Source organism: Suncus etruscus, chromosome 2 (assembly GCF_024139225.1).
Source record: "Suncus etruscus isolate mSunEtr1 chromosome 2, mSunEtr1.pri.cur, whole genome shotgun sequence".
In the NCBI taxonomy this organism is placed as follows: Eukaryota; Metazoa; Chordata; class Mammalia; order Eulipotyphla; family Soricidae; genus Suncus; species Suncus etruscus.
Window position 1 is genome coordinate 119,870,708 of NC_064849.1, and position 24,953 is coordinate 119,895,660.

Genomic DNA, 24,953 nt, shown 5'->3' on the forward strand with positions numbered 1-24,953 from the left:
TGGCTTCAACAGGACTCTGATTTTTCAGATTCCATATAAAAACATTTGATGAGCTGCCAACTAAACTTAACAACTTTGTCCTCATTTGTTAAGTTTTAAGTTTTTGAATATGTATTACTAAATAACAATAATTCAAGAGAGTTATATTACAGAAAAACTGATCAGGAAAAAGATATTTATGATTGAGTTTCAGGTGTCAATTGTCCCAACACTTTTCTTCACCACTATCCTTCACCATTGTCACCAGTTTTCCTCTCTCTACCCCCAGCCTTCCTCTGTGGCAGGCACTTTTCCTATCCCTTATTGTCTAGTGTTCTAGTCCCTTCCCTAATTTAAACCCCCACCCCCCACCTCAGTGGAAAATGTCCTACAGAAGACCAGTTCTGCTCTTTATTTTTATTGCCAGTTGGCATTTACTATTCCTCTATGAAGATTCTTCATATTCTATTCAGGAGAGAGATTTCACTCAACATACTCTCCAGAGCCATCTGTGTTTCAGCAAATTGCATGACTATCTTTTCTTATGGCTGAGTAGTATTCCAGTGTGTGTGTGTGTGTGTGTGTGTGTGTGTGTGTGTGTGTGTGTGTGTATAATATATATGTATGTATGTACCATAGTTTGTTTATGCAGTCATCTGTTCATGAGCATTTGGGTTGCTTCCATATTTTGACTATTGTATATAGAGCTGTAATGAACATAGGAATGCAGATGTCTTTCCTGCATTGTGCTTTTTTGAATTTTTGGAATATATCCCCAGTAGTAGAATAGCTGGGTCATATGGAAGCTCCATTCCTGGTTTTGGAGAAAATCTATAAAGACTATAATAATATACAACAATTTATAAATTTATAAAGAAAATCCTGAAAGACTAGAATAGTCAATATTCTTACCAGCATTGAATAAGAGTCTCTTTCCCACATCCTTCTCAGCACATTATTTTTCTTTCTGATAAGTGTATGAGGCAATGTCTCATTGCTGTTTTAATTTGCATTTCTTCGATGATTTGTGATTAAGAACTTTTTTGTTTGTTTGTTTGTTTTGGGCCACACCCGGCAGTGCTCACGTTACTCCTGGCTATTTGGCTCCGGGGACCACATGGGATGCCAGGGATCATATCTGCATCTGTCCTGGGTCAGCTGCATGCAAGGCAAACACTCTACCGCTGTGCTACCACTCTGGCCCCGATAAAATACTTTTTTGGGGGGGAGGGTGGGCACACCCAGCAGTATTCAGGGGCTACTCCTGGCTCTGCGTTCAGAAATCACTCCTGTCAGGCTTAAAGGACCTTATGGGATGCCAGGAATTGGACCCAGGTCAGCCGCTTGCAAGGCAAATGTCCTACCTGCTTTACTATTGTTCCAGTCCTAATAGAGCTTTTTTTTTTTCACATGCTTTTGGTGATTTTTATTTCTCCTTTTAGGAAATTTCTATTAATCTCTTCTCCCCATTTTTTGCTAAGGTTGGGTTTTTTTAAGCTCTCATTTTTTGGCGGGGGGCATACCTGGCTGCGCTAAAGGATTACTCCAGGCTGCAGCTTCACTCAGAAACCACTTCTGGCAGGCTTGGGGGACCATATGGGATGCCAGGAATCGAACCCAGGTCTGTCCTACCATTGTGCTGTCTCTCCCACCTCAGTTTTTTTTTTTCTTGTAGACTTCTAACAGTGCTTTATATATCTTGGATATTAAACCTTTGTGGGATAAGTGAGCAAATAATTTCTCCCAGTCTATGGGCAATCTTTATATACTGTTCATCGTTTTCTTTGAGGTGCAGAAACTTCTTGGATTAATAAAGTCCCATTTGTCTCTTCGCCTCTATTCGCCTCTATTTGCTTGGTTAGTAGGGTTTTATCCTTAAAGATGTCTCTAGCTTCTGTGTCATAAAACCCTCTACCTTTATTTTCCTCTTTGTAGTTTGTGGATATACATCTGATATCTATTCTTTAATTCATTTTGATTTGACTTATGCATGGTGTTAGAGATGAGGTTTTATTATTTGTCTGTCATAAGGCTAACCAGTTTTCCTCAACACCACTTGTTGAAGAACTTTTTTTGCTCCACTTATATTTTCTTGCTCCTTTGTCAAAGATTAACTGGCCATATACTTAAAGGTCTGTCCCTGTTGTGACATCTCCCATTTCATTTCTGATTCAGTTAATTGAATTCTCTCTTTGTGAATCTTGCTAGTGGTTTATTAATTTTTTTCAAAGAACCAGTTCTTGATATTACTAATCTTTTGGATTTATTTTTAAATTCTAATTTGTTAATTTCTGCTAAATTTCTTTCTTCCTACCTGCTTTGGATTCCTTTTGGTAGTCATTTTCCAATATTTTGAGCTATACTATTAGGCTAGTTATGCCTTTATTTCTTAAGGAATGCTTGCATAGCTATAAACTTTTCTCTTAGTACCACTTTTGCTATGTCCATAAATTCTGGAAGCTTGCATCCTCATTCTCATTTGTTACCATTTCCTCTCTGGCCCACGTGGTTGTTCATTAGTGAACGATTTACTTTTTAGATGTTTATTTGTTTCTATTTATGGTTAAGTTCTATTTTGAGAGCATCACATTCCAAGAAGATAGTTGATGTGACTTCATTCCTTTTGTCTTTATGGAGGTATGTGTTGTGGTTCAGCATGTGGTCTGTCATGGCCAGTGTTCTATGTGCATTGGAGAATAATGTGTATTATATATGTATATATTATTATATAAGTACCTCTTATATAAGGCACCTCTCTTCCATTTTTTTAAAATCCTGTATTTCCTTGCTGACTTTAGTCTAGTTAATCTATCAAATGGTGATAGAATAGTGTTGAAATCTCCAACTATCACTATATTGTATAGATGTTTCTTTTCAAGTTTATTAGCAGTCATTATATTTAGTCTGTTTGCCGTTACTGTTCCAATGTGTTTCTTGAAAAAGCAACAGAGGTTTGGGAACATTTTTTTCTTTTTTTCTTTTTTTTTATTTTGGTTTTTGGGCCCCACTCAGTGACGCTCAGGGGTTACTCCTGGCTATGAGCTCAGAGTTGCTCCTGGCTTGGGGACCATGTGGGACGCCAGGGGATCAAACCGCAGTCGTCCTAGGCTAGTGCTGGCAAGGCAGACACCTTACCTCTAGCGCCACCACGCCGACCCCTGGGACTAATTTTTTAATGTATCTTACCAATCTATATGTCTTAATTGGTGTATTAGCTCATTGATATTGAGTGAAATTAATTATCATGGCATTTTGTACCATATTTTTATAGAGGTTTGGCATATTTGTGAGATTTGTCTTGTCTCAATATAGCCCCTTAAGTTCTTGTAGAGAGGGTTTTAGGTCTATGACATTCCTGAACTGTTGTTTATTTATGAAGTTCTATCTATATACTTCCTTCAAATTTAAATCAGAGTCTGACTGGGTGTTCTTGGTAAGTCATTAATTTCGTGGAGTTTTTTTAAAACTATATCCCACTATTGTCTTGGGGTTTGTAGGGTATTGTATGTTAAATCTGTGAATCTTATCTATGCTCCTTTGTATATAATTTCTTTGATCATGCTGCATTTATTCTCTTTGGTTTTTATCATTCTGATTAAGATGTGTCTTGAGCTATTTTTCCTTGACTCTCTTTTAGCTGGTACGTACCTTTCAGGCCTCTTGGATCTGGGTGTATGTGGTCTCCAGCTCTAGCAACTTAGCAGTGGTATCTTTTGACTGTTGGCCTCTTCATCAGGGTTGACTTCCTGACTCTCTGGGACCTTGGTAATTCTTATGTTGTTCCTTTTTGATTCATCTTAATGTTCTCATGTGTTGTTTATTTTTTCTCATCTTCTGCTATTGTCGGAAGTTTTTTTGCATCTCATCTTGAAACTTAACTGATTTTTGTTCCCAACTTCTGTTATCTCTGCTGCTGAGGCTTTCTAATAAATTTTTCATTTTATCTATAAAAATTTTAGTTCTGCCATTTCTGTTTGTAGTTTTCTCATTTCTGCATATCCTCTTGGGTTTTATTAGCAGTTCCATGTTTCTTTGAGCTCCTTAAATAGCCTTAACATTTACTATAAAGTTTTTATCAGAGAGGTCCTATAATTGGTATTACTGGTTGAGTTCTGAGGGTTGCCATCTTCACTCAGTAAGGTGGCGTTCTGTGTTGCCTTTCCATTGTGACTTACACATTATAGGTGTTTCTTATGTGCTATCTTGTAGATAGATGACTAGAGGTAGAATGCAAGTGTATCTTCTCAGTGAGATATGATGAAATGAAGAACTCTATGGCAGCACACTTGGAGTGGGCATGGGTCTTGACCTGGGGTGAAATGGTATAAGTATGAGTGCAATTTCTTAGTGTTACATTCATAGGACAAGGCTATTTTTGTTTTTATTTCTTTGATGATTCATACTCCTTGGGTACAGCAGAAAATTATCAAAAGTTATTAAAGTGGATTTAGTTTGAGTGAACTTTTCATTTCCTCTATATTGGAAGTACTATGTTATATGGTCATTTAAGATATGATGGAAGAAAACTACAAAAAGTACCATTTGAATCAAACAAATGCTACATGGGAAGGAAATGAATTACACTTAATAACCATTCTTTGATTACTCCTTTGTTTGTGTTGTCAGTGGTCATCAACATTTTTTAAAATGTATTGCTGTTGAGCCTCTTGAAAGATTTTTGTGAAATTCATATTTTCCCCAAATACATGCCTAATATACACAATACATGATTAATAAACAGTCCAGTTACTTAACCTTTTGTAAAATATAAAGGATAGTAATAATAATAAATGAATGTGAAGCACTTTTTATTCTACAAAAGGACAGCTTAAATTCATGATTTTCTGTTTTTAAAATCACAAACGTTACTAGTGCACTCTTTTTAAATAAAAATGTTACAGTATCTAATATAAGATGTATAAATATATACAGTATACAAAACGTTTAGTCCACTTGTTAAACTACCCTCTTTGTCTTTGGACCATCCTTAGTTATACTGTCTATTCTGCAAGCAGAAAACCTTGCATTTAAGACTATTTCTTAAATAAAAGTAGAATTACATGTCTATACCTACAAAATTTTAAACTGCTATTGTTATTCTTTGTTATGCTAAGATTAACAACTGAAATGCCTTATATATTTCAGATAGAATTTGGTGTGGTGTGTCAGGTTCCAGATTCTGATAAATTTGTTGCTTTTGATTTTTTCCCTCACATTTCTGTGCAGTAAATAAATACTTTGTAAATTTTTATCCTATTTCTGTTATTTGATAATAAACTTAGTTTGCCATAAACATAAAACTTCCTTCCCATACATATGTGTGTGTGGGTTTTCCTTTTTTCCCTTTCCTCACTAGATATCTATACTTTGTTGCTCCCAAGAGTAGCATTCCCAGTGTTTTTTGTTTGTTTTCCCTACTGGTTATGTGAAAGTCAGTAACAGAAACCAAAGCAAGGGACTTTCCAAGGAATGTGGGCTTGAAGTTCAATGACTTTTAACGCATTGTGCCAGGCTGTGCTTTATTTTTATATACAGACAAGTTCTAAAGAAGTCCTATATTGAGCTGGAAAGATGGTAAAGGATTTAAGGCACTTGTGTGTGCAGCTGGCCCTGGCGTAAATCCTCAGCACCCCATGTGGTCCCCTGGGCCTCCCCCCACCACCACCAGGAGTAAGTCGTAAGCACTGCTCATTACAGCCCCTTCATCAGGGGCTAATGAAGTGACAAAGCAAACAAAAGAAATACTGGACTCATGTGACTCATTCTGTTTACATATATTTTTGTATCTCTTATGTTGTATATGGATTTAATTTTGCCTCTCAGAATTACTTTACTAAATACATGGATGCAAAAGTGTTGAATTATTTACAATGGAATACATATATCTTAAAATATTTCCTTCTTTTTCCTTTGTACTCCATAATTTAACTTAACTTAAAAGTACTAATGTTCTGTAAAGAAAATAGAAAAGGATTTGTTTCTTTCAAATTATGTTATCTTTAGTCATAGTTTCCCTTGTGGCCATGATCTCTCAAACAGCTTACAGATTTACAATAAGGCAGAGTTTCATAAGGTGATACAGAGTGATTAGAGAATACAAATTGACACTGGTCAACTGCCCTATAGTCTTCCATTCAGATGTTCCTGTGAGTACTAACTTATGAGAGCATCTTCTTAACATAGTTGTACAGATATCCAGTGATAATTACACTATTGAATGACAGAAAGCCTCTTTCTACTTCTCCCTCACCTCTCAATTTCTTTTATACAGAGCTATCCCATAAAAGCATCACATCTATAACCAATCTGGAGGGTTGGGTTGGACACCCTCTGGACCCTGTGGGCACTCTATTTAGCAGCCTTATGGAAGCCTGCCGCATCGATGATGAAAGCTTCTCTGGCTTCTCAGATTTTACAGGTAAAACTATTGACATTCATCACATGCTTTTTTTCCCCCTCCCCTAAATTCTACACAATATTTATCAGTTTTTCTTCTCAGTTTGATTTTGTGAATTCATCTTGTTAACAGTGCCCAATAGGCTTGCAAATGAGTAAGGAAATCTGGAGACACTTATACAAATGGGGGGAAGTCTGTCAATTCACAACTGGCAGCAAATTTTAAAAATATTTATTCCTAGTATAAGAGAGTTGCCTATCGTGAGTAAGGTGCTTGCCTGGAACACAGCCAACCAAGGTTCGAACCCTGGCACTCTGTATAGTCCCCTGATTTCAGAGGTGAACCCTGATGCATGTTTAGGAGCAACCTCTGACCACTGCTGGGTGTAGCTTAAAATTTTTTTTCCTGGTACTCAGTGACTTTGTGTCTAAGAATTTGTGTCAATTTCTGGATAATTTGACTGTTTTCCCATTTAAAGATATGTAATAGCTTGTACTCTTATAGCATTTAGAACTAGAAATTTAATTGAACTGTGTTTTAATTAAATTTTGCATTAAAAGTGATTTGTCTGTTAAATATTTTACTATGTTAATAGGACTGTGAAATGCCATTAAACTGTTCACTTTACTCATTACTTTAAAAGTGTTTTGAAGGCCCAGGGATAAAACTCAGGTGTGAGACCTTGAATTCAACCCCTGACACTGTCCCCCATGCTAAGTATGATCCTGGCAACACTGCCATCTGCAATCCTCAGTAACCACATAAACTTTGTGTAGAGGTACTACAAGTGGTTATGCTAACCTCAGTGAGAATTGAGCATAAGCTAGCACCAGAGTTAAAATGTGCCAGCACCAAAACCATGTGCGCTATCACCTGTCACTAAAACAGCAACACAGAAGTGAAAGAAGCAGTTTTTGAGATTTGGGCCTCATGAGACTTAAGAATCATCACTAAAACAGCTGCCCAAGGACTGGGAGCAGATGTTGGGGAGGAAGGAAAGCTTGTCCCTTCATTGTTCCCAAGGCTGGCTAAGCTGAGAGGTTTATTATCTTACATCACCTCCTGTGGTGATTTCCTTCACGGATCAGACTGTGTCAGGAGATAAGAACTGACTCGGAATTCCCTTTCCATGGGTGGACGATGGTTGAAATTTGTCAAAATACCCAACAGTGTCCTTAAACCTGAGACATGCCGAGTCTTAAAGAATTATTTCTTTTATGATGACTTTGAGTTATCACAAAGGACCATGCAATTGATCTTATATACCTTGGCTACTCTCTTCATTATACATGTTATACCACTTTTAACATTTTAATAGAAGGATAAAAATCTTTTTACATTCTAGGCTTTAAAAAATGAGTAACTATTGTAGTCATCGTTAATTTTAATCTTATTTACGCAGGTATTAATCTTGGTGTTCTTTCTTATATTGATGAGTTTCTTTTATGATTTATTTTTCTTAGTGAAAGAAAGGCCTTTTATAAAGTGTTATCCCCAAATATGCGCATCTAATCATTTGTGGTTTTTCTCTTAAATCGTGGAAAACTGTGCACTTTAACTTGATAAATGTATTTTGGGCCTTTTGCAATTACATTAATAATTCATATAACTGTACTGAATAAAAGTTCTGTTTACATCTGTCAGGGTGTGTACAGAAGTAGTGTACGAACTCTGAATTTCTTCTGTGATATTTTACAGAGAACATGGGACAGTGCAAATCTCTGGAATACCAGCATCTACCTGCACACAAATTCTTAGAAGAAGGAGAATCCTATTTAACGCTAGCTGTGGAAGTGGCCCTGATAGGGTTGGGACAGCAGCGTATTATGCCTGATGGGCTCTACACACAAGAGAAAGTTTGCCGGAATGAAGAGCAACTCATTTCTAAGCTTCAGGAAATTGAATTGGATGAAACACTGGTGAAAATTTTTCGAAAGCAAGCAGTCTTCCTATTAGAAGGTAGTTTGAATAGAGAAGTTTTCCACTTGTTTAGCTGATTTTATTTCGGTAATAAGCTTTATAGTAGGAGCATGCTTTGAATTCATCAATTGTTCAGTCCCAATTGGTATGTTCACTGAATGTCGTAGACATGGAAATTATACGGAATCTAGTGTTAGTTCATTTTAAAAAGTACAGATATTTAGATTTCTATCATTTCACTTCAGTGGTTATAGCGTGGCCTATTAAAAGTGAACTAGTTAGTGCCATGGGATTTGACAAAATCTTTTTATTTATTTAAAGCTGTGTTGTTCCTGAGTTAAATTCAGGTTTAATATTTGTGAGTTACTACTGCTGGTAGCCTTATTTCTTTTTACTTATATCAATAAATAGAAAAGAAATTGGTTGACATTCCTCCAAATTACTGGCTATTACTTGATTCTGAGTTTCATATGTTATTTGCATTTGGTTACAAAGGTCTGAAGCAGCTAAAGTAGATTTCTACTGTGCTAAATAATTATTTCTAATAGACACAGGGCCAAGTTAAAATTTTCATAGGATCTCAGGGTGGAACATGGCACAGTGGAAGTTGTTTGCCTTACATGCGGCTGACCTAAGAAGGACTGTGGTTTGATCCCGTGGTATCCCATATGGTTCCCCAAGCCAGGCGATTTCTGAGCACATACCAGGAATTAACCCCTGAGCGTCACCGGGTGTGACCCAAAAACAAAACAAAATTTTTTTTTCATAGGATCTCTAAGGGAAAATTCAAAGTACCTAATAAATTTGGTCTAGAACTTTTTTTTCCTGCCTAATCTTTTGCTCAGTTAGGTGATATCTAACAGTGGTTTCTATTGTGCTAGTAAAGAAGTACAGAGCATAAAGTGTGTGCTTTGCATGTGGCTGGTCCTGGATTGGTCCCAGTATCACATGCCCCACCCCAGGTATTGCTGCGTGTTGCCCTGAAGGCTCTATGCACTCCTTGGATGACCCCCACAGGGCCCTAGCAGCACTGTATTCTTTGAAGTGCTTTTGAACCACTGTTCCAGTAGGTCGAGACTGTCCAATAGATGTCCCTACGCCTCCTGAGTTCTGCTTCAGAAGATCCTCCAAAACATTTTTGTTCTCTGAAGATGATATGTGTGTTCATGGAATTACCTGTGATTAGACAATTCCCAGTGTATATATAATATTTTCATCTTACTTCTAGATGTATTACATATGGGGAAGGAATTTAGAGAAAATATGTCAAAACTACTTTTGTTTTTCTAGCAAAAGATTTACAAGAAATCTTCACCAAACATTTATTTCAGTATTTTTGGGTTTTGGTTTTTGGGTCATACCTGGCGGCAGCACTCAGGCTCCTGGCTGGCTCCAGAGACCATATGGGATGCTGGGATTTTAATCACCATTCATCCTGGGTCTGCTGAATGCAAGGCAAATGCCCTACCACTGTGCTAGCCCCCTTAAAGACATATTTTAAAGAAATAATGTTTTGAATTACATCTTTAATTTTGGTTAAAAAATTTTAATTTTAGCTATTTACAGTACTTTTTTGAAGTTCTTTGTTGTTTTTCCTGGACCCTTTTAGAAAGGAAAGTGTTTTGGCAAATTCCAAATGATCTCAGTTCTTTCATTTTCTTTTCATTTCCTCCTGTAGAGTTCCCTTTGATGTAAGGAGTCAGCCACAAACATTTTTATGCCATTACTGTCTATCTTAGTAACTGACTTCTGGTTTCTATTGTGATAAAGTGAGGATAAGCGATGATGGTACTTTTCAGAGTGGATTCTTCTTTGTCACCTGTTTATCATGCATCTTATTACATGTCTTCATTTTCTTTGCTAATGAATATTAGATAACTTTGTCTTAGTCTTTAATAAGTTGATTCTTCCCCTCTCATTAAACATTTCTGTGAGAATTGTGTCTGACAAGGGGTGCTGTCATTTCAGTGAACTGTATAAGAGAAATCTATGACCAAGTTGATGGTACTGGAATATCAAATTTTTCAGAATTCTGTGAATTCTTAGGTCAGTTGAGTTCTCATACTCTTCAGTGTCTGAAAAAGAGGACTTAATCTCTTCTGGTATATTGGAAAAACACTTTTGGAGAACATAGTATACATAGTAGTTTTTCATTACTCAGTACCCTGGAGTTCACAGTTTTGACTGATTATCAATCCACACTTTTTTGTCACAACCATCTGTACTTAGAGATCACTTGTGGTGGGCTCGGGACAACTATATGGGTTGCCAGTCCAATCTAGTGGAATCTGGATCAACTGCATAAAAGGCAAGCACCTTATTGCTGTATTATCTCTCCAACTCCACCAATCCATACTTTAGTATTGGGTATCTGGCAATGCTTTACTTGCTCGAAAGCATTAAAACAAAATATTCAATGTGCATCTTGGTTTCTCTACATAATACTAAAAAATAACAATGGAATTAAAGAAAACATTGGAATAAAGGAGATAGAAGAGTTAAGATTTGCTGTAATTAAGTTCATAGGAAAAAGAGATTGTGGGATTAACTGGGTGCCACTCCACTCAATATAGAACTTGTTACTCATTGGCTGGAAGCATCTTTGAATGTAGCACCTTGGTGTTTAGACCACTTGTTCTCCACCCCAGGTTGTGATCTGGTTCTTCCTAATGAAATTCCCAGGTCTCAGAAAAATGCTTTCTTGCATTTTCGACTTCCCTCTGCTGGGGTACCTGCTTCTTAGGAGTTTGCGTGTTGGAATTCCTGAATCCACTTTACACACACACCCTTCAGTGTGTGTGGATTATTTCCTGTATCAGTGTTTGCTTCCAGAACTGTGTCTCCATGTTCTTCTGGTCTTGGAACTGAGGCTTCCCTCTCAGATGATGCCCAAATAGGGACCTGAATTTATCATTCAGTACTGGTACTAAACCAGAGAGGGACCCCCCCCCATCTCCGAAGGATGATTAACTGGCTATCAACGGTAGTCTGAAAACAGCTTAACCAGAGAGATACACCTGTGCCCCAAGCCAGGAGTCAGAGGTACAAGTCAATACTGGTAGTCCAAATCCTGGACACTCAAATGGTTTGATGTCTGGAAGGTTACGATTTATCAACAGAAATAACACCAAAGAAAACGTTTGTTCACTGGATAGCTATTAAGAATCCCAGGAAACTTCTGTGTAGCATTGGAGATAGGGAGACTGTGGAGTTTGTTGAGAGGAGAGAGGGGTCCAAAGGCTACTAATGTATCCAGAACTGGTGGGGTGACAATGAAAGGTAGCCAGTATGCTCCCAATCAACACAGGTTCTGTCATTCATCCCCCAGCCTCTCCCAGCTACCCCACCACTCATGGTAGCAGAGGTGTCCCCCTCATGCAGAACAGAAGCAGGCAGTGAAGAAGAGAGAGCTGAAGACTTTATAGACAGCATTGCAAACAGCAATGCAGGAAATAATCCACACACACTGAACGGGGGAGAATTGAAACGGGTTCAGGAATTCCAAATCACAAGCCTTCTGCCTTCATTGGTGATGGGAATGTTGCACTGGTGAAGGGGGGTGTTCTTTACATGACTGAAACCCAACCATAATCATGTTTGTAATCAAGGTGTTTAAATAAAGATATTAATTTAAAAAAAAAAAAAGAAGCAGGTAGCTCAGGAGAGGAAAGCCAGAAAGCAAGAGAGCTTTTTCCTGAGACCCAGAATTTTCATTAGGAAGAACCAGATCACACCCTGGGGTGGACGGAGAACAAGTGAAGTGGTCTAAACACCAATCCAAGGTGCTTCATTCAAAGATGTTTCCAACCAGTGAGTAACAAGGCATATACTGAGTGGGGTGGCACCTGGTTAATCCAAATTCAGTTATCTTAGTCTACTCAGAGTGCAATAACCAAAAACTACACACTGTAGCTTATAAAGCAAATATTTCTCTTATTGTTCTGGAGACTGGATAGACCAATTTTTTTTCCTGATAAGAGAGCCCTCTTCTGATTGGTAGATGGTTACTCTTTTCCTTTTTCTGCACACAGCAGAAAGAGAAAAGAGTTTTCTGATGTCTGCTTGTAAGGACATTGTCTTTATAATATCTCCTTGTAATCCCATTGGATCTGTGCCCTCATTTAACATTTATTAGTTCCACAAAGGCTCTTTCTCCAAATACAGTTACACTGGGAGTTGGAGATTCACACTACGTATTGGGGCAGGAAATACAAACATTGAGTTCACATTATTATTAATCTGGCCTCAAAACTACAGTACTCTATAAACTTTTGCATAAATTCAAATCACTAAAACATTTTTAATGTTTTAAGGAGATGAATAGATTTGATTTTAAAAAACCGTAAGATGCATTTCAGTTGACTCGTGGTAAAAACAAAGTATAGTTTGTATGCTTTTCTCCATACAAACTCATGAATCACTTAAAATATGAATTACAAAATGAAGTTCTTACGTCTATTATCTATAGACTGTATCATGATTCCACCCAAGTCCTAGTTTAGTAACATCTCACCATATTTTTTTCTGAACTACATTTATTTCTTGCATTCTGAAACAGAGAATGTAGAATTTGCAGGAGAAAATTTTTGAATGGAATTTTCTCACAGAAGAAAAGTGTATTATGTTCTTTGAATAGTGTTGTCATGGCTTATATATAGTTCTAGGTGACATGAAACAAAATGTTACTCTGGTGACATGGAAACCAATTTATTGAACACTTCGGCACTTTTGCAGTAACTAAACCTCAGAGCACATCAGTGAAACATGATTGAACTTAAACACTGTGGTTTCCTTTCGAATTTATTTTTAACGTATGCATTGCCCTTCTAGACAGGATGCAGAAAGGATGCCGACTTAGCTAGGGAAGTCAGCCCTATCACCAAACCTGTTGTAACTTATGAAGAAATGAATCTTGATAGCTTAAATATATTTTTTTAAACTTATTTTTTTGGCACACCCAGATTGGTAGATATCTGTTTATTTCCTTTTTCACTTTCTTTTGCCTATGGTAAAAAGCAAATCTTTTTTTATTAATTACTTTCTGAGAATAAATTATTTTAGCAAAAAGCACATATGCTTTTTATATTGCTTTTAAGCAAATATGCTTAGAATCTTTCTGTTGATATTTATATTGAATTCCCTCCTTTTCCCTTTGAGATAGCTCTCATCTCCTTCCCTCCTCTTCCCTCCTCTCTCTCTTCTCTCACTTGCCTGTGAGTAAGACTGTTGGGTTCAAAAGATGCTTCCATAGTTAAGCATGTGCAATTCTAGATGTTTATTTTTCATGTTTTGCAATTATGTTTAAAATTTAGAGGATCCATTTCTCTGAAGCAGTTATATTGTAAAAAGGCACTTTTCTTTAGTTCTGTGATTCTCATTTTTGCTCTGGTACAGTTGGGTGTATTTATTCTTGAAATGAATTTACCATCAAAACCACACTCTCTAGATTCATCTTTGACTAATAATTGTGTTCCTTTGTGTCACTTAGAATCAGTTTTTGTATATTATAGCATTGCATTCAAATTTTAAAATGCATGTGAAAAGAAGTGTTGATGTTCATTTCCTCTTTAAAGGAACATAAAATGTGTATGCTCTCTTTCCACAGCTGGACCATATAGTGGTTTAGGCGAAATAATCCATCGGGAGAGTGTTCCAATGCACACATTTGCCAAGTATCTCTTCACCTCTCTCCTACCTCATGATGCTGAATTGGCATACAAAATTGCACTGAGAGCAATGCGGTATGTACCAACGGCCCAGCTGGGCAGGGGTAGTCACAGTTCCCCAGTGAGTGACTATTAACTGACTTCTCATTCATTCATTCATATTTCTAGTAGGAAGTAGAAAATTTACAAAAATTATGCACTTGTTGGTTGATAGGGTTTTATTGTTTGTTTTCTTTTTGTTTTGTCCTTGTTTTAAAGTAAGGAAAACATTGTATCCTTGATTGTTGTCATACTCATCTCATTGTGGTTTTCTTCTACAACATTGTGAGTATGCAATGAGAAGAGATAACGGTTTCAGTACAAATGTTATCATCTTTCCAAAACAGCTGTTTTAAACATAATCAGGTTTTAAAAATAGTTTAAATAAATATACTCAATTGAGCATAATTGAGGGAATTCTTCATCTCCCTCACTGTAATTTCACGTTGTGTCTAGGGTGGGAAAGTGGCCCCCGTTCACCAAAGCACTTGGTGTTCAGCTAGAGCATGATTCTGCCTCCTGAGAAGGGAGGAGGCATCGTCAGGGATCCCATGGCCACTTCCACTTTCGTTTTCTCCTCAGTCCCTCCTGTCCTCAGTCCCTCCTGCCCAAGAGTAACAATAAGTTTTCTCTGCCGCTAACCTGTTTTCACTATCTTTTTAAAAGCCAGCTCCCTAAGTAATAATTTCTTTTTAATCACAAATGTATTTTTGGTGAATGTTTTCTAGCTTTGAGGGATTGGTGGTTCTGGGGTAGGTATTCACTGCCATAACTGGCTACTTGGACCACCAGGCTTTCATCTGAGTAGAGGAGGGTACAATGTGGTACCAAGGAATCGAATCCAGGTCCTTGTATATGCAAGGAATGCATTCTGTCACTAAAGCCACATTCCTGGCTCCTTCATAAATATTTAGACATCAAGATTAGGTGGGGGGAGATTTTATTTTTAACTTCATATGTATTCTATTCAAATTTAAGGGTCTGAAACTATCTGCCATTAATTTAGGGATTATTTCTTTCTATAAAGATATACCAATATTATTGTTTTGTTCAATCTTCCTATCTTAAAGCATAAAGCCCTCTTTTTTTTTTGGGGGGGTCACACCTAGAGGTGCTCAGGAGTTACTCCTGGCAGGCTTGGGACCATACAGGATGCTGGGAATCAAACCGGGGTCCATCTGTGTTGGCTGCATGTAAGGCAAACGCCTTACCGCTATTGCTCGGGCCAGCCCTTTTCTTTTTTAATAACACTTGTTGAATGGGGAGGGGGAGGGAGAGGGAATCCCTTGCCTCCTATCCAGGTAGGACAAGAAACGCTGGTCCGGTAACAATTCCCCACAATAAATAATCCACACAGTTAGGAATGTTTAGCAGGCAAGAAACTCACACTGCAAGCTGTTCACCCACAAGCCAAGTCACCTCTCAACATGGAACCATGAGCCTAAATGGCAGCTCTCAGCTCAGGCCTCCTGAGTAGCCTTTATTGAGATCATAACAGAGCCCACCCCCAAGTGGAAGGGAAAAGCCAAATGAGAAGGCAATGGAGAAACAAACCCAAGGGAAACCAATTGAGATATATGAGTACTAATTCGAAAGCCTCTATCTACAAACACTCCTGTGTTTATGTTTCTAATGCAAAGTGCAAATTAGACCTCATTATAATCACCTAAAGACTAGTGTGCTAAAAATGAGGTACTTGTACCAAAGCAATAATACTGTGGATAAGGCATTTATTTGTCTTACACATGGTCAACTCCAAGTCTGTCCCCAGCTCCCTACATGGTTTCTTTATCATGACCCAGGAATGATTCCTCAGCGCAGAACCAACACACACACACACACACACACACACGCTACATGGTTTCTTCATCATGACCCAGGAATGATTCACACACACACACACACACACACACACACACACACACGTGCTACATGGTTTCTTCATCATGACCCAGGAATGATTCCTCAATGCAGAACACACACACACACACACACACACACACACACACACACATACACACTTTGATTTTTATAAAGGCTTTTCATCAGGGATTCTGTCTATAATTTCTGTATGGATTTAGAGACAAAACCTTATGTATATGACAGTACCAAGTACTTTGAATGTCTTAAGATACCTCTTTTGTTTGCAGTGATGATAAGGTGTGTGTGTGTCTGTCAAGACATAGAACAGGGTTACTTTGCACATGCTGACCCAGGTTTGATCCTCAACACCAATTATGGATGTGTGTGTGTGTGTGTGTGTCAAGATATAGAACAGGGTTACTTTGCACATGCTGACCCAGGTTTGATCCTCAACACAAATTATGGACCCCTGAGCGAGGAGCAAATCCTTAGTTCAGAGCCAAGTATAACCTCTGGGCACAGTTGGGTGCAGCCCAAGACACACACACCTTAAAAATAAAAATGTGGGCCTGAGAGATAGCACAGCAATAGGGCGTTTGCCTTGCAAGCTATCTGATTGTGGTTTGAATCCCAACATCCCATATGGTCCCCCATGCCTGCCAGGAGAGATTTCAGGACCCTGAGCGTTGCTGGGTTTGACCCCCCAAAAAAGTGAGTTATGTGCGTGTGTTGAATGTAGCATCCTTTAATTTGATCTTCTTTCTTTGACACAGTGATATTTTATTAATTATTAGAGAAGCCTCACAAGTTCATTTTTACAGTAAAATTCATAGCTAACATCAGTGAAAGTACCCACAAGAAAAAATTTTAAATCACTTATGTGTGTTTTTTCCACTACAGTTTGGTGACTTTCTTAACCATTTTTGCAAGTTGTCATCTGAAGAAACAAAGTCAGCTCTCTACTTTCTTAGGTCCTAAAGATCCTACTCCTATTTTAATAGGACGATTTCCTTGCTCTACTAAATAATTAAGGTGCCACAAAATTCCATTGCTACAGCCAGTGAACAGAGTAAGGGTAAAATAACACAAAGCTGCTCTGTGGTTCTGGCTTATCTACTACTCGCTACACTCAAAACTCACTTATCTTTGCTAAAGATACTAGCAAGACACAGGCAAGTTGTTTTCACCCTTTATTCTTGTAACTACTATTAGAGCCACAAGATTGTTGTCGAAGGGGGATATTGTGATCTCATAGGGGACTTCAAGGCACTTGGGCACAGGAAAAAAGAGACAATCATGGAACTTGCTTGAACTATCTTGACCCTGGAAAAGTAGGACAGGGATGAAGGAAAAGCATCCTGAGCTTTTTCCCCATCAATCCAGGGATGTTGACTAGTTTCCTCTACAACAACACAGGAGAGATCTGCCTGTGACCCAGGAACGTTGTGCTTTTTTTAAATGCTCAGAAGCAGTCTGGCCAGGTTTCTTGCTTCTTAATTGCCTGCTTACACCCTCGAATGTTGACATCTTTGTCACCAGTTAAGAGGAAAAGAGGATGAGGCATTTGGCTTACTGGAGTGATAACTACTCCTGGTAGAGCCTTTGGTTAGCAGCACACTTTCACCCTACTAATTCTAATTCCTCTTGGCTCCCAGGTTCTAATAACACTGATGTGTTTGAGTGAAGGTCAGTGTTGATGAGTGTAAAGTTGTTTGTTTGTTTTAATTATAGCTGGTGCTAATCTCTTTAGTGCTTAATTTAGAAGAAATCCTAAAATGTACTTTCTTTTCAATAAATGTTCTTATTTTTTTAAACATTTTTTTATCAAAGATTGAAATTGATGACTATAGAGGTAGTACAGCAGATAGGACACTAGCTTTACAATGACCAAGCTGAGCACAGCTGGGTGTGTCCCAAAACCTGATGGGGAGGGGAGGATTGAAATCAGAAATCACACTGAATTTATGCAAAATGATCAAGGGACTTGTATCATTTACATTCATCTCACTGAAACCTATTCTGACAATGATTTCCTGAAGTAGTAAACAGAAACTAATTCTGCAGAAAATATGGCTGTGTGGAGAGGAAATCAGTTTAACTTTTCCCTCTTTGTGTTTTAATAAATTAAACTTATATCGGATATATTGATTCCCTGATTATTGTAATCCCAATTTTAAATACTTCATTATTAGTTTTCTTTAATCTTTAGTTTTTAATGATGATATGACTGAGAAATTTTAAAGTGGGAGAGATCAAGACTTGAGTTTAAAATTCATTGTGATCTTTCCTTTTAGTTTTGTAATTTTCTTAATTATGCTTAAGAAAGGAAATTTCATATATTTTGGTAATGAGTAATTAGCGAGGAGCTTTTGGCATCTAGAATCAGAGTATAGCTGTACTAGTACTTCCTGCACTCAGGAACTGAACAAATTCTCCCAGCACCTACCCACTTCTCTGGCTTCTGGCCAGTCCTAGTAGCCAAAGTGAGAGACAAGTAAAGCTAAAAACCACCTGCTGTGTCTTCTCATTACAGGTTACTAGTATTGGAATCTACTGCTCCAACGGGAGACCTCACCCGCCCACACCACATTGCATCAGTTGTTCCCAACCGATACCCTCGTTGGTTCACTCTAAGCCACATAGAATCCCAGCAGTGTGAGCTGGCATCCACCATGTTAACTGCAGCCAAAGGTATTGGATTAATTTGAATCTCATAGTTATTTTATTAGTTGGTTTTGTTGTTGATATTGTTATTTCACTGTATTTAAGGGTCTTGTTTTCTATTAAATTCTTAATGTCAGGTTGAAAGAGATCCTATGAATGTTATCTTATGAGGCAAAATAGGTGCTTACTCATTTGAGCCTGGAATTTTTCCTCATTTGAACACCATTAAACTTGTGCTCAAATTTAGTTACTGTGCCATGTAAGTAAGATATGATTGGAAATTCAGAAGCAAATCAAAAGTTTAAGTTCTCCCTAAAGTAGTCACCCAAAAATACATTAATAAGAAGTAGGAGAGCTCTTTCTAGCTCATATTGTTTCTAGTTCATAAGTGCTTTGGGTCATTAAGGGTGTGTCTTAGTGTATCCTTTTGTCGAGCTGAGATTATTTATATAGACATTGCAATGATTCCAAACACACTTAATTGGAACATCTGCACCATCTATGAAACATTCCAGGTAAATTAATTGGTATTTTATATTTTTTTCCATCTTCTGTGTATGTGTGCGCGTGCACACACACGCTAATGTGCATGTGTGTGTGTGTGTAGTTGTGGTTGCATTCTTCTTTGTGTTCCCTTGTTTTGATTTGGTTTCATTTTCCCTTTTCATTGCAGGAGATGTTCGGAGACTGGAAACAGTATTAGAATCTATCCAGAAAAACATTCACTCCTCATCCCACATCTTCAAGCTTGCCCAAGATGCATTTAAAATAGCAACTCTCATGGACAGTTTGCCAGACATCACTCTTTTGAAAGTGTCTCTGGAGCTGGGCCTGCAGGTACATGACTGGTGGTCTTTCCTTGGGGAACCAAAGACTGTTAAATAAAGACAATATCTTAGGGTTGTTTTTATTTGTTGCTTTGGATTTTTTTAGTGCAGGTAAATGGTCTTTGGAGCACAAATCTGTTAGAGCCCAGGAGAGCACTGCTTCAGACCTATGCTCATTCCCATCTGAACTAGACTACTGACTCAGATGCAGGAACTTGTACATTTAGAAGCTCTAGCTGTGTCTTCAATAAAATTTTTATTCCTGATTTACAGCCTTGATAACACGGTTTCTCCTTTACTGATAAAGAATTATTACTAGTAAAAGACAAGTAAAAACTACCCTGTGTAATAAAGATTTCATTGTTTGCATTAATTTTTAGAGGAAGTGTGAATTTTTATTGATGCTTGCATTTTCCTAATGAATGGGCAGTTTTTGGCTTCTATTTCTGCCCTTGAGAAACTGATAAGGGAGGACTTATTTTGCCAGGCTTGGAGAAGGCAGACCTGCTCACATAATCAGCAAGGACACTTTTAGTTAGTCCAGGTAGACCTTGATTTCCTTATTGTTTCTTAAATGATTACTGTGTAAACCAGGAACTAAAGTTTTGTTTCCATTCTTAGGAAATTTCTGTCAACATAAAAAGCAGTGAAGATTTTTATTTTTAATTATCTAAAGTATGGTGAATACAGGGCTTTTGTAGAGGATTAATCTTGTTTTGCAGATCTAGATTCTCCCTACAGTGATTGATACATTTTCAAAAGTTGGTTGTTTTAGAACACATTGATAGTGATAGTGGTGCATTAATTCAAAAATCAAAAACATAAGCATTAAAGGTATTATAAACATATTTTAAAGAAATATTTGAATGCATCTATCTGTCTAATTGAAGCAGGAGTGCATGTGATTGTATTCAAGCTAGCTATACATGACTTTTAGAAATTTCTTTTTAAAAATTATTTTTGTTATCAATGCCCTACTATTTATTTGATCCAGGAAGAACCATAAACACACTTTCTAGTTATTTGGATTTTTACTAACAGACTTTCTTTGCAGATTACATAGAACCTGTCCCTACCTTATTTCTTATCTAGGATCCAGTAATGAATCCCACTTGACCTTTCCCAAGACTTTAGTAGTAGTATTTCCCTAGATGTTCTGATATTTTTAAATGAGAGAAGTAGGAATAGATAGATAATTTTATCTTGGAAACTTTCTCTAGAGAGTAAAAATCAAATTAGCCTACTAATGATGCCAAAGATGATTTTGGAGCTATTGTCATAAACATGAGAAAATGGAGGAATGACTAAATAATTGGTTTAAGTCATGATTTCCTAATTTTCTCTACACCACACCTGCTTTAAATTCATTTTATCTATAATAATAATGTGTGATAACAGTATATAGCTAACTGTAGATATCCTTATAGGCCCTCAAAAAAATAAAACAATTTTATGTCGTTTGAGGACCTTACCCACATCAACTCAGACAGGGCTTACTGCTAGGAGAACCATATGCTGGCAGGTGCTGGGGATTGAATCCTAGTTGACCAGCATTTCAAGTTAAGCATATTCCTATACTTTCTCCACTCCCCTCCAATAAAGAAAGGCCTTTAGCCAACCTCAAGAGGTCCTGGTCAAAATTAATTCATTAAAAGCTTCCAAACTCTAGAACCATGAACTGGTAGCATTGTGAAATGATCCCGTCTAACCCTCTTATTTTGCTGATGAGAAAAGCAGTTGAGTGCCATGGTTGGAATGCTGCCTCTGCCCGGTGTGTTTAGATTTGCATCCTGTACACACACTCCCTTTGGGGCACTGCCAGCTAGAGGAGTTAGGGATAAGTCCAAATTCATATGCAGGGTTCTTTGCTGTATAACAACTCTATCCTTCTGGCAGTAGTGATAATGCCTAGTAGTATATTCTTTGGGATGGGTTGTTTACATTTTCTACAGACTGGCAATATATATCTCAAACCTTTTGTTATCTTGTCTTTGTAGGTTATGCGAATGACATTGTCAACCTTAAACTGGCGGCGGAGAGAGATGGTGAGGTGGCTAGTAACCTGTGCTACTGAAGTGGGTATGTGAACTCCAGTGTAGGAACTCTCCCAAGGGCTTTGTGGTCCGATTTACATGTCATTTAGAAATTCAAGAACATTTGCACTCTTTCTTGGTTTCTACGAGGCTTCTCTGCCTCTGTTAGTAACTTGAGGCTTCCCTTTCCCACACTCCCTCCTTCCTGTAATACACATCCATTGCTGCTCTTTCAGGCTGTGCTTGTGCAATTGTGGGCTCTACTCTTGTTTAAAATGACTAAGTCACTGTGTAGCGACTTACGATTTGGTTGTTCTGTCATACTCCAGATTTGTTTAATAGTGACTTTGTTTTTTGAGAATCAAGTTTGCAGTTGTATATTAGAGAGTTCCAGAATGAATCTTACTTTGATTTTTGTTTCTGTTTATTTGTGGTGTTGGGAATCGAACCCAAGCGCTCTACTGCTGAGCTACATCACCAGCTCTTGAAATCATGTTTGAAACTAACCTCAGATGAGCTTAGCCACTCAGTTGGTCTTAAAGAAAATAAAAAATTGCCTCAGGGACCCGAGAGATGGTATGGTGGTAGGGGTGTTTGGCTTGCATGCAGAGGACAGTAGTTTGAATCCCGGCATCCCATTTGGTCCCCTGAGCCTGCCAGAAGCAATTTCTGAGCACAGAACCAGGAGTAAACCCCTGAGCGCTGCCAGGTATGACCCAAAAAGTAAAAAAAAAAACAAAAACAAAAACGCCTCGTTGCATTGAGTTTTTATTTGGGGGTAGGAGACACACCAGGGGACACTCAGGAGTTACTCCTGGCTATGTGCTCAGAAATCGCTCCTGTCTTGGGGTTTTGTACAAGATATTGGAGATTGAACCAAGTTCTGTCCTGAGTCAGCACATGCAAGGCAAACTCACTACCACTGCTCCAGCCCTGCATTGAGGTTTTTTGTTTTGTTTTGTTTTGTTTTATAAGCTCTTTTCCTTTGTCTTCTGGGGGCATGTACCATGCTGTCCAGCTGAAAATGACCACTGTAGTACTTTGGTCAGGCTTACTGTTGGGTAAGATCCCCTAGTTCTTCATCAGTTTAGTCTATGAGACCAGCCACTCCTGTGCAGCAGCAAATTATCACAAAAGGAAAACTTAAGTCTCAACAGGAATATTGGCACAAGCAAGATAGAGGGACTGTTAGAAATAATACTAGTGGGCCGGAGAGATAGCACAATGGTAAGGCGTTTGCCTTGTAAGCAGCTGATCCAGGATGGACTGTGGTTCGAATCCCAGCATCCCATAAGGTGCCCTATGCCTGCCAGGAGTGATTTCTGAGCACAGAGCCAGGAGTAGCCCCTGAGCGCTGCCGGGTGTGATCCCCCCCCCAAAAAAAGAAATAATACTAGTTATACTCTGTCCTCCCATTTGCATCAGAAAAGGATTTACATATCTAGATGATTTTGGAAAAAGGAAACGTGACAGTATACAAGTTATATGTGGGTTATTGAAGTGCTGCTTTAGTAAAGTAACACTGAGTTAATACTAATTTAAGAACTGTCACACAACTTCTCTCCCCATATCAAGATTAAATACCTCTCTTCTCTGAGGTTAAGCACTTTCTTGTTAAACTACTCTTATTTCAGACTTCCTAAACTGAGGCACATTGAATTTGTGCACTTTAAAATGATTAATGGTTAACATAAGACCTTTTTGTTTTGTCTTGGTTTGGGGCCACACCCGTGTTGCTCAGGGGTTACTCCTGACAATGTGCTCAGAAATCGCTCCTGGCTTGTGGGACCATTTGGGACACGGGGATCGAACCGCGGTCTGTCCTAGGCTAGCATGCACAGGCAGATGCCTTACCACTTGTGCCACCGCTCGAGTTCCAACATAAGACCTTTTTAACCATATCTAATATCTTAGTCATATATATGTCAGCTTCAGTTGACTTTTTTCTCTTGATTATGGGTCACATATCCCTATGCTTTGTATGTCTTAATCCTTTAGTATTGTGTGTACTTCAAACTTACATAAAAACATACCACATTAAAACTCCATTTTGGTGAAGGTTGTAGTTTTCCCAGGGCTTTGTTTAGGGCTACACCCAGGTGGTGCTCTAGCATTCTCCTGGTCCTGTGCTCAAGGTTCATTCCTCATGGGCTTGAATTAGGTGCTGGGAACCAAACCCAGGTTGGTTACATACAGAGCAAGCACTCTACCCACTATACTTTGGTCCTTGACACACAGGCTTTTTAGCAGGTAACTGACAGGAGGCCCCAGTGAACTAAAACTCATTAGTAAGTAGCCATTGTCTGAGAAGGCAGGCAGCAGAGTGCAAATACCAGCTACCAAGAGGATTAGTTCTTTATCACAGGAAGTTCATGTTCTTTCCAGGCGTTTCATTGAATAACCATCTATAATAACCGTATTCAGAAAGGTCGCCCATAGTGACATTCACTTACAGGATTTTCTGGCCTAGCTCAGGCCATCTGATGGTTAACAATGAAAGTGTTGATTATAAAATTGGAAGTAGGCAAGACCTCTGGGGATCATCCCTGACAGTAATGAGACTTCCTGTTCCTTATAGGTGTTTATGCCTTGGACAGCATTATGCAGAGCTGGTTCACCCTCTTCACGCCCACTGAGGCTACGAGCATAGTTGCCACCACTGTGATGTCCAATAGCACCATTGTTCGTCTGCACCTGGACTGCCACCAACAGGAAAAGCTGGCCAGCAGTGCCCGGACACTCGCGTTGCAGTGCGCCATGAAGGACCCTCAGAACTGTGCCCTGTCCGCACTGACCCTGTGTGAAAAGGATCACATAGCTTTTGAGACGGCCTACCAAATTGTCCTTGACGCTGCTACCACCGGCATGAGCTACACCCAGCTCTTTACGATAGCACGGTACATGGAGCATCGTGGGTACCCTATGAGGGCCTATAAGCTGGCCACCCTGGCCATGACCCATCTCAACCTGAGCTACAATCAGGACACACACCCTGCCATTAATGATGTTTTGTGGGCCTGTGCGCTAAGCCACTCCCTTGGCAAAAATGAGCTTGCAGCTATAATACCTCTGGTGGTCAAGAGTGTCAAGTGTGCAACGGTACTGTCAGACATTTTGCGCAGGTGCACTCTGACCACCCCTGGCATGGTGGGACTTCACGGAAGGAGGAACTCTGGTAAGCTCATGTCACTGGACAAAGCCCCCTTGCGGCAACTCTTGGATGCCACGATCGGGGCCTACATCAATACCACGCACTCGCGACTCACACACATCAGTCCTCGACACTACAGTGAGTTTATAGAGTTCCTCAGCAAGGCCCGAGAGACCTTCCTAATGGCGCATGATGGACATATTCAGTTTACACAATTTATTGACAACCTGAAACAAATCTACAAAGGCAAAAAGAAACTGATGATGTTGGTTCGGGAGAGGTTTGGTTGATAAAACTTGTATGAGTGGGGTGGGGGGGGCGGGGATGGGAGGGATGGTTTGTTTTTACTTGAGCCTGCCTTTGTACCCTTTTTAACTTAAAGAACAGAGCCACACCGGTATTATATGTGTATAG

General features: G+C 38.7%; 1 protein-coding gene and 1 long non-coding RNA gene across 2 annotated transcripts in view; one reads left to right on the forward strand and one right to left on the reverse strand.

Moving 5' to 3' along the window:
• The window catches only part of ZSWIM6 (zinc finger SWIM-type containing 6), a 211,819-nt gene extending 186,990 nt beyond the window's left edge, over positions 1 to 24,829 (forward strand). Inside the window, exons 8-14 of the mRNA XM_049768750.1 lie at positions 6,251 to 6,397; positions 8,075 to 8,335; positions 13,902 to 14,037; positions 18,398 to 18,555; positions 19,202 to 19,365; positions 21,353 to 21,434; positions 23,967 to 24,829. Coding sequence (XP_049624707.1) covers positions 6,251 to 6,397; positions 8,075 to 8,335; positions 13,902 to 14,037; positions 18,398 to 18,555; positions 19,202 to 19,365; positions 21,353 to 21,434; positions 23,967 to 24,829 — 1,811 coding nt within the window. The remainder of the gene's footprint in view (positions 1 to 6,250; positions 6,398 to 8,074; positions 8,336 to 13,901; positions 14,038 to 18,397; positions 18,556 to 19,201; positions 19,366 to 21,352; positions 21,435 to 23,966) is intronic.
• Positions 1 to 24,953, reverse strand: part of LOC126001558 (uncharacterized) — a 998,123-nt gene that overhangs the window by 659,153 nt on the left and 314,017 nt on the right. The window lies entirely within an intron of this gene.